The sequence below is a fragment of the Tripterygium wilfordii genome, chromosome 4 (assembly GCF_013401445.1).
Source record: "Tripterygium wilfordii isolate XIE 37 chromosome 4, ASM1340144v1, whole genome shotgun sequence".
Lineage (NCBI taxonomy): Eukaryota > Viridiplantae > Streptophyta > Magnoliopsida > Celastrales > Celastraceae > Tripterygium > Tripterygium wilfordii.
The window spans coordinates 2,832,534-2,842,321 of NC_052235.1; the positions used below are offsets into that span (position 1 = coordinate 2,832,534).

At 37.9% G+C, this 9,788-nt stretch overlaps 2 protein-coding genes across 3 annotated transcripts; one reads left to right on the plus strand and one right to left on the minus strand.

Annotated features, from left to right (window-relative positions):
• The first annotated feature begins 427 nt into the window (after window positions 1-427).
• LOC119997061 (nucleosome assembly protein 1;2-like) lies at window positions 428-4,098 on the plus strand. 2 transcript variants are annotated; one of them, XM_038843839.1, is made up of 12 exons: window positions 431-592; window positions 702-745; window positions 841-936; window positions 1,303-1,395; window positions 2,053-2,140; window positions 2,219-2,280; window positions 2,381-2,565; window positions 2,685-2,862; window positions 2,952-2,995; window positions 3,231-3,426; window positions 3,529-3,546; window positions 3,680-4,078. In XM_038843839.1, the coding sequence occupies exons 1-12, from the start codon at window positions 544-546 to the stop codon at window positions 3,749-3,751; spliced, it is 1,125 nt and encodes a 374-aa protein (XP_038699767.1). In that variant the 5' UTR covers window positions 431-543; the 3' UTR covers window positions 3,752-4,078. The 2 variants fall into 2 exon arrangements, with proteins under 2 accessions (XP_038699768.1, XP_038699767.1); XM_038843840.1 differs by lacking the exon at window positions 3,529-3,546 and having other exon boundaries at window positions 428-592; window positions 3,680-4,098.
• Window positions 4,099-6,426: 2,328 nt separating this feature from the next.
• Window positions 6,427-9,788, minus strand: LOC119997629 (putative transcription factor bHLH041). The gene is made up of 7 exons (XM_038844772.1): window positions 9,327-9,788; window positions 9,087-9,209; window positions 8,864-8,984; window positions 8,676-8,738; window positions 7,880-8,551; window positions 7,249-7,665; window positions 6,427-6,679 (listed from the first exon to the last, which is right to left on the minus strand). Exons 1-7 carry the CDS (start codon window positions 9,449-9,451, stop codon window positions 6,611-6,613), a joined length of 1,590 nt encoding a protein of 529 aa, XP_038700700.1. The 5' UTR covers window positions 9,452-9,788; the 3' UTR covers window positions 6,427-6,610.

The following is a 9,788-nucleotide window of genomic DNA, read 5'->3' on the forward strand; positions in this document are numbered from 1 at the left end:
TCTTAATTGGATCTCTTAGTTGGCCTAATTAAGGGTAGGCACCTCTTCTCGATTCAAAGAAGCGCTCAGGACTGACTCCGCACCTTGCTTTCCTAACAGAAGCTGGATTGCATTGCCATTTGCCGCCACATCGGCACCAACTATTTGTTTTGATTTGAAGCTGCAAATCTCCACCTACCTTTGTGCTACCCGTTCGTTCCGATCAGAAACCTCGATCAGATCTCCAGCCACATTGATGCCACTTATTTGTTCCAATATGAAGTTACATGGAGGAAGAATAAACTAGTAGGAGCTGCTTGTCATTTACGGATTTACGAAACGCGGCTCTATTTGGGGCCAAAATTGAAAATACAAATGTGAGTTCCCACTGCCGCCGAATAATAAAAGGCCCAATCACCAGGCCCATATAAAGGTGAGGCACGCTTCGCAGACCGCCTATCTCTCGGTCTCCCCGAAGAGTTCCTATTTGTTCCTAGCTAGGGTTTTAGGTTTTCTGCTTCTTACTCTCCTCTCTGTCTCTCGAAATCGAATTGGATCCCCAATATGAGCAACGACAACAAGGATAACTTCACCATGGCCGATCTATCTGCTGGTAACGTCCCTCTCAACCGAAACCCTACTCTGCTGGATGAATTTTCTTGTTTGCATACATGGAGTGACCTTTTTTCTTCTTCTTCTTTTTTTTCGTTTGTTTTACTTAGCTCTCAACGATGACGATCGAGCGGGTCTCGTTACTGCTCTTAAGGTCAGTGAATTGCGGTTTGGTTATGATCTTGTTGTTTTGTTGGGGATTGGTGTTTTGATGGTTGATTGGGGTGACTTTGTGGTGACTTTGTGCAGGATAAGCTGCAGACTCTCGCCGGCCAGCACTCTGATATCCTGGAGAATTTGACTCCGACTGTCAGAAAGCGTGTTGAGGTTCTTAGAGAGATTCAGGTGGCTAGCCTTCTTGCAAAATAAATTTTGTTTTTGTGATACTTCTTCTCTCATATCGCTGCGACAAAAAGTACTGCTCTTTTACTAGGATTTGTGTTTTGTGTATGTTTTTGGATTGTGTTCTTGCTCCAGTTTGCTTGGTTGATTTGTTGGTATACATTTCATATTTTGGGTTTGAAGTTCGACTGTTCTTTTCTTCATTGAATGGCTATTCATTCTTCCAGATTCTTTCTTCTTTTATCGTAACAATTGACATTAGCATACACGAATCTTCCTTCACAGCCTATTTATCTTTCCTTGACAAGATAAAAAGTTCCAATATGTATTTTTTTTATTGTAGCATCTAAATTTCTTCTTGATATGCAGAGTCAACACGATGAATTGGAGGCAAAATTTTTTGAGGAGAGAGCAGCTCTGGAAGCCAAATATCAAAAATTGTATAAACCACTGTATGCAAAGGTATTTTTCCTTATATACATGCTAATGGTGAGCCTGAGCGTCTCCATGTCTTTTATAGGAATGTATTTTTACTGCAGCTAGGTCCATTGGTTTAAAGATTCTTAGCCTTCTATTACAAGGTGGATTAAGATAAAAGGTTTGAATGAAACCAAGAGAATACTTTTTGAAACAACTGAAGCTTGGGAATGACATGTCTAATTGTGCACTCATAAAGCATAGATTTGTCATTTATCACATTCAAGATTTATGGACTGATTTTGACGAAGAGAACCCATTTGTCATAATTCACATAGCTTCATATCTGTTTTGATGTATCATTTGTTCTCTGTTGTTTTAAGAAATTTAAATTAATCCAATACCATAGTTTTTGGATGCAATCGTGAAAATAGTTGAGGAATTAAAACAAATTTAAGGATAGTTTGTTTATAATGTGCGTTGACTGTGTTGTTTTGTTATTGGTGAATAGAATATCTATAATTTTTTGCTGATTAGTCAGTCGTTTCAAGCTAGTGGCTGAATTGAATGCCTCTACTGAAGTAGGTAGTAGTAGTTGTATCTGGCCTTAGGGTTGCATTTAGACATTGGTCACATTGATTTAACAATAATTGATTAATGCCTTTCCCTTTCTTCAGTAGTTAATATATTGAACTCTTGCAGCGCTATGATATTGTTAATGGTGTCATTGAAGTTGAAGGGACGCCGGATGAAGCCACAATGGACCAGGAGGGGGATAAAGCCGCTGAAGGTGCCTCGATGATCAGTTTAAATGAAATCTATGTGGGCATTATCTTCGTGACTTGATAACTAATTTCCTTGAATGCAGAGAAAGGAGTGCCCGATTTCTGGCTTACTGCAATGAAGAACAATGAGGTTTTAGCTGAGGAGGTTAGTTATATGAGTGTTTAGAAAATCTGTTGTATGTGTTTTCTTTAGGTTCAATTAAAATTTTTGACTTATAACATTTCATCCTTCTCTTTGCCATCAGATTACAGAACGTGATGAAGGAGCACTAAAGTATCTTAAAGATATTAAATGGTACAGGATTGAGGATCCCAAGGGATTCAAGCTTGAGTTCATCTTCGAGCCTAATACATACTTCAAGAACACTATCTTGACAAAGACATATCACATGATTGATGAAGATGATCCTATTTTGGAGAAAGCAATTGGGTAATTTGGTTGATTGTTTTATTCTCCATTCAAAAAAAGAGAGGTTATGTGATAACCTTTTTTGTCACCATATAACTATATTTTTAAAAAGGCACCTAACTGATATTTGGGTATTGTAGAACGGAGATCGAATGGTATCCTGGAAAGTGCTTAACACAGAAGGTCCTGAAGAAGAAGCCAAAGAAGGGAACAAAGAATGCCAAGCCCATAACAAAAACTGAAGAGTGTGAAAGTTTTTTTAACTTTTTTAACCCACCTCAAGTTCCAGAAGATGATGAAGACATTGATGAAGATGCTGTATGGCCAAATATCATGGCACTGATAAATGCTTGATTTTCTCTCATCGTGTATTATGTGCTTATTTTTATCTTTATTTGCTCTAACAGGCTGAGGATCTTCAGAATCAGATGGAACAAGATTATGATGTTGGGTGAGTTATTCTATGGTGTATGATTAGAGACTGATATTTTGATAATTTTGATAAGCAATTGGGTTGTTGATGCTCTTGCAGCTCTACTACTTATGGTAGTATTGTGTTTTCAACATTTGAATCTTTACAGGTTCTCGTAAGACTAAGTTGGAAGTGGAACCTTAATTGAACTCTTTTCAGCTCAGTTTTCTTGAATGCTGCTGCTGCTTAATGATAATCATTGTGCTTCATATAGGTCTACTATTCGTGACAAGGTTATTCCCCATGCTGTGTCATGGTACACTGGTGAAGCTATTCAAGGAGAGGATCTTGGATTAGATGATGAAGACGACGATGACGATGAAGACATTGATGACGATGAGGAAGAGGAAGATGAAGATGACGAGGATGATGATGACGAAGGGGAAGATGGGAGCAAGACGAGAAAGAAGGTACTTGTAAATTGTTCCTTTATTTACTTATATGCTTTACTGTTTTTGTTGACATATGAACTTTGCTAATTTTCTTTGTTAATTGTTTGATATGTGCTGCAGTCATTGGCTGGACAAAAGGTATGTTACCTGATACTATCCTGTCTACTTTGGGATATTCTTTATGTTTAATTATTTTATTATGCTATGTGCCTATGTTCAATAGATAACCATAATCTGATTGTTGTGGCCACATGTTTCTTGTGCATTGTAGAAGGGCGGAAGAGCTATAGGTGGTGCTGGTGAGCAGCAGGGTGAACGACCTCCAGAATGCAAGCAGCAGTAGATCTGGACCATTTGGTCGCCAAGATGTTGTGGTGTTTGGCCAGGGATTACCGTGGGTCATTTGGAAGCATTAGGGAATTTTGCAGGGGAGGGATTTGCAGTTTTGGGTTTTTTTGGTTGTTGCTTTATTTGGTTCCCGTTTATAACTGATACTGTGTGATTGTTTTGGAGGTCCTTTCCCTTGGTTCCTATTGATATGGGGAAGATATTGCTCATATATGTAGTGTTTTTAGGTCTGTTGCTGTTTATTGGGATTTTCTCCAAATTTCAATTGCGACACTCTTCTGTGTGTGTGTTATTTAAATGCCCATGATTGTTGTCGCAACTAGTTTTATGTTCCCTTCGTAACTTTTTTGTACTGAAGACTTCTGATGGTTCATGGTCATATGGTTTTTATTTTGGACTTTTGCCTTGCTTCATGGACTTCAAAGTCTGTTCACGCTTTAAAATTGTCTGAGCAAGTGCTGCGAGTCGAGGATGGTTGGTTAAACAGTCTGACTACATCAAGTGCGCGGATGTCAATGCTTCAGGACCTCTTAAATCCCCAAGATTCTTCCTGCAAAGGATGACAATACTTGAAATTTGACTAGTGACCTTCGACAGTAACCATGGAGCATCACCAAGACCTCAATAATCAGTTTTACCAGTGCCCAATTATAAATTTCTCTTGCTTCTTAATTAGTTGCGCGGCTCACGGCCGTGTCTTAAAATCTGATCTCTTAATTGGCCTAATTAGGGGTAGGCATCTCTTCTCAATTCAAAGAAGTTCTGAGGTCCTAACTCCGCCCCTTACTTTCTCAACAGAAGCCGAATTGCATGCATTTGTCGAACGGTTGAAGGTCAGGTCAGAAGGTGATTACCTTTGCTTGGCTAAGAAATTAGTTATTGAAAAGCCCAGGAAAACAGTCGTCAAGCTAGATTCGGATGAAATTCTAGTCAGGTGTGTTTTGACAAGAATCAACCTTATGTGCTCCTTTGGCACCATCTGTAAATCCAGTGGTCAACATAAAGCTTGATAAACCACTACTCCTGTAGCAAAGTATTTGACACAATTGAGAAGGTAATTGGGCGATAGCCAAGTAGGTTGCTTACCTCTCTGAACTTAGAATTAAAAATACCCGAGGTCGAGAGTTCAAAACTAGTTTGATCACTAGCAAGAGAGGCACAGATGTAATTATCTCAAAATTGAATTACTACCATGCAAGTTAATTAAGTATTAAAAATAAGAAATTGTCAGTAAAGTCCTGCCGCGCGCGTGTCCAAGAACTTTTCATAAGTACGTACAGTTATTCTTGTTTCAAAATATCAGGCCGTTTATTCATCGGCTGTCATTAATTCATTCTTAAAATGTACTCAGAGAAAGACAAAGACTTTTACAAACAATAATATGATATGATATATATATTTCTTCTAGATTATGTAAAGTTAGGGTTTGATGGACACCAGATAATAGCATTGGAGACGAACTGTTGGCGGGGAGTAGGAAAAATGCATGCATGTACTGTGCATTTTGAAAATTCAAATGGGTTTTTTTCTAGAAGTGGGATCCACTGGCCATTTTAATCTTTGGAAAAGTTGGAAAGGTAAGAAAAAGGGGGGGGGTTTCAAGAATTTCTTTGGTGCATTGTTTTTGAACACTTACCTTTTTCATTGAGTTTTTGACTTAATTAAGACAAGTCTGGATTTTCAATTAGTGTTCTTTTTTGTCAAGGGGTGGTGTTTCTTTGCACTATGATCAGAAAACATTAAACTCTTCATAATCAGGGAGTTGAGGAATCATCTTGACACCCCGCAATCTATGGGAAAAAGATTTGCTGGAATCATTTCAACAATTTCATCAGATCTACACCATTGAATGTATTGGGTGTAGTGTTGTCAAATCAATGTATTGTTGCATTGGATGGTGTAGATCTGGTGAAATTACTGGAATAATTCCAGCCCCCTATCCCCTATCTATGTGGTGTTTAGAAAAGTGGACCCAAACCAAGTAATCTTAGAATTTCACCAGATTCAAGGGGGTGTCCTGGGACTTCCTATGTAGCGTCTTTCGGTCTTAATTTTATATTATAAATTTGTAGTATTGGGTCTAACGAGTTACAAATCAATGATATATTTTTTGTTCGAAAGGAAAATCAAATTAATTGCGATCGAAATATCAAATGTTTTAAGTTTATAAATGAAGGTTTATGATAATTAATGTCATACATTTTTCATGTTGAGTGATAAGGACCTATTTCACTAAACCAGTAAAAGACAGAAAGAGAAAGAAAACTATATGGTCAAACTCGCCGTCTCATAAATATATAAACAGATCAGTTGCTCCTTTTAAGATAATTAAACATCACCATTTTTTGTATTTGGACCAAATGTTGATCTGGATATATAGTAAGATTGTGTCGTGGTGTGGGTTTGTTAGGTGTATCAATCTTGAAAAGACTGGTTTTCTGATGTTGAACCATCTTTGAATTCAATGAAATCAACAACAACTACTACTACTACTACTCGTCAATCTTCTATCAAGAGAGAGGGTTTGGTTTTGTTTGCGCAGTTTTCCTCTTCCTCTTCCTCTTATAAAATGACACGACTCCATTTGATTTCTGGCCGCATATATGTATTTATTCATTCAAACAAGAAAACAAAACCAAAAACCCAATATATATATATATATATAGAGGTTGTGAATTGTGAGGCAAAAAAACACTTATACAAAGAGAGTCAGTACGTGGTAATGCAATATGATAGGCGGAAAAACGATGGGCACCATCGATCTGATGCAGCGCCGCCATATCGGAAAAGAATTGAATAGGTTTGTTTGACTGGTCAAAAAGGCAGGAACTTATGGTTGAGAATGGTCCACTTGTCAACGTGCCAGGTCAGCAACAACTCTTTTTACAGCTTCTTGGAAGGCAGACTCGTCCCATTCACTACCCTACAACCACCAACAAATTCCACGACAATTCTTCCATGTCAAATAGCCAATTAATTACATATTCAACTTTATATGAATGACTATTTTATTTTTTATTGTTATATCGGATGTATGAAACTATGAATGACCACAACAATGAATGTGACAAGCTCATATGAAAAAGAAACAGAGTAAAACCTAGAAAATGATAAAGATTCCGGTAATTGAAATCTCAGTTATTCTAACTGTTGAGTTGGACACATAAGAATGAATTTGTGAGCTCCACATGTTTTACATGATGCACATAAAATCGTGTGCGTTCAACTCATTAGCTGGAATACCAACTCTTCCTAGAATCCCCTATCATTACTGAAAAAAACTATCCTTAGCTTATATTCATGAGTCCATTTAATAACTCGCAAATTTGACGAACAAATTCAGTAGGAATTCAACTTGTAACCTCATTCATAGAAGAAGACTCTCTTTTGAAGCAATTTATTTGAGAGGTAAATTAGTTAGCATTTAGGTGAAGAGAGGAAGCCGAACATAAAGCAAAAGCAAAACATAAATTTCAAAAACATCGCGCCTACCTCCTCAATGTTGAGTCTCAGCACAACATGATTGAAAGGAGTTGTTTCTACGAGACGGGTATCGGCTTCCATGGACGTCACATTGACATTCCTAACTTGTCTCAAGAACTCCAATATGCGAAAAACCACATCCGCAACAGGACATTCTCCTCTTAATGTAACCCTCAAGTCCACAATGCGTTCTTCTTGAGAGGTTGATTCAGGGACGTGCGTAATCCTAACATCAAGCTTTTCATTTGATTCTTCATTTGAGGCTCCAGTACTTGTTGTAATGGCTGCTTCTTGATTAGTATTCGCTTTTTTCGAAGGAGATAGTTGTGCCTCTAGGAGTTGGTTTCTTCGAGAAAGCTCAGCAATTTGAGTCTTCAAAGAGCTCAAGTATTCTCTCGTACGAATAAGCACCGAAGCTTTGTCTTTCTACACAATCCAAGATCAAATATGATGAGAACCTTAATCAGTAGTACTCGATTTTGATAAAGATTCAGCAGTTGGGATACCCAATTGCTAAGTTGGACAAACATGATCTAAGTAAATTCGTGGGCTCGACATATTTCATATATAACTGATCAATATTTCATGTATCCAAATAATATTTGATTGAATTTGAAATAAAAAATAAAATTTGACATACCCTGGTTTCTGGGGGAAGTAATGCTTTCAATGCCTGAAAACTTTCGTTAAGCTTTTCGCGCCTTCTTCGCTCCGATATCATATGATGCAGCTGGGTACTACTACCGGTTGGGGTGCGGCTTTGAAGCATTTGTTCTTGCCTCGCAAGATTAAACCTTCTGTAATATGTAGTCACTCGCTTAAACATATTGGCTCTCATTTGAGCCGTCGTTGACATGGCTGATGATGAAACTACAGGCGATAAGTAATTCCCGAAAGCAGTCGCTCTCCTTCTTACCGGTACATTAATATTTTGCTGAGTTTGTTGTGAAGAAGAAGAAGAAGAAGGAGCGGTCAAGACCGCGAGATAAGCTCTTGTCATTGCAGCTTCTTCACTCTCTAGTGTTGGTAATTGCGCGCTACGGATTCGAGCGAGTGCCTGAATTGCTTCTTGTTGTGAGCTAGGTGTGGTTGTGATTGGTGGAATTAATGGCATGTGAGATGTGGTTGGGAAAGTACTAGTAGTGATCAACAGAAGAGAAGAGGTGTCTGGACTGTCCATGGATTGTGATCCGAATGAAGATGAAGGCCGGTTAGGATCGACGAGAGGTTGTTGTGGAAGAAGCTCTCTTGCTGGTGATTGTCCAGGAAAATCTTCAGAGAACAAATTTTTTATCTCCATTTCTATGTTAGCCTGAAGAATTATAATCATAAATACCCAGTCAGCCTTTAAATATAATTAAACAATGTCTTAATAATGAAATGGTCAAATCTATTGAAAGAGTGAGACACAATTAATTAATGGGTTTTGTAATTACATTGGGCAAGTTGGAGAAGCCTATCTCAATCTCCCCATTTCTGCACCCCATGAAGACTGCAAACTATTATCATAAAGAAAAGCAAAGAAAAGAAAAGAAAATCTTCTAAGATTGTGAATTAATGTTAGAAAATTAAATCATGCACAGAGAAAAATCTTCTAGCTTTTGCAATGGATGTTAAAGAAAACCTTAATCTGTGCTTCATGATAAAATCGCAGCTGAGTTTCGCTTGACGCCATTCTTAGGAGGTTTTGTTGATCGAGCTCAATGTAGGGAATATTGTTCTTGAAGGCAAGACCCGGCACATGCCTAATCAAAGAATGAAATTTCATAAACAAAAATTCTTGTGTGTATATATATATATATCGTTAGAAGAACAAGTGATTGGATAACAATTGTTTCTGATCATACTCATTTTCAAGGAAGAATGGCAATTGCCGGTACTCGTCAAAAAGGCTCCGAGCTGTACTTCCAGAAGAAGAGCTAGCTTGGTTGTGTTCTTCAACATAAACCCCGCCGGACGACATCAAAAAGCTGGTTATATTCACAAAATAAACAACCCACAAAACTCATAATATTAATTGTATGTTCAAGAACTTGAAAAACTCACAGCAGGGAAAAAAAAAGATGAAAGAAAATGTATAAATATACTTGTTTGGGTAGGGCAAGTGAGTATAAGACCACCAGAGACCAATGTAAGTGCAGCGCAGAGACTGCATTAGCCTTCTGAGGAAGTTTTCGCGATCTTCTTCATTGAGCAAGAAGACTGCGTCCATCACGATCTAATCAATGGACGCGCGACGTCTCTATTGCTCTTTGGTTGCATGAGATGAGATGAGAGACCTTTCTGATCTCTTTTTATGACTACTCATTTGATTATGTCTCCTCCTTCGCCCTCCTCCATAAGTAACCACCACTCAACTCATTTGAAAAGTATAAAAATTCATTTGGGAGATAGACAAGAGACACAGATGACCGAAAATGGCCGCATATATATATTTATTAATTTTTGTCTCTGTGTGTAGTACTAAATATTTATCATAGGCTTACTTTTTTGGGTTGGTGAAGGTGGAGGGAGACTTTCAGATTTTGATGAAGGAACCAAATTCTGTA

Coding starts and splice junctions, on each gene's coding strand:
- LOC119997061 (XM_038843839.1), top strand. CDS start 544: ATGAGCAACGACAACAAGGATAACTTCACCATGGCCGATCTATCTGCT. Junction 2,141..2,218: donor GGGGGATAAAGCCGCTGAAG/GTGCCTCGATGA, acceptor CCTTGAATGCAG/AGAAAGGAGTGCCCGATTTC. Junction 2,863..2,951: donor AAGACATTGATGAAGATGCT/GTATGGCCAAAT, acceptor TTGCTCTAACAG/GCTGAGGATCTTCAGAATCA.
- LOC119997629 (XM_038844772.1), bottom strand. CDS start 9,451: ATGGACGCAGTCTTCTTGCTCAATGAAGAAGATCGCGAAAACTTCCTC. Junction 8,739..8,863: donor ATCATGAAGCACAGATTAAG/GTTTTCTTTAAC, acceptor TTATGATAATAG/TTTGCAGTCTTCATGGGGTG. Junction 7,666..7,879: donor TACTTCCCCCAGAAACCAGG/GTATGTCAAATT, acceptor TGGATTGTGTAG/AAAGACAAAGCTTCGGTGCT.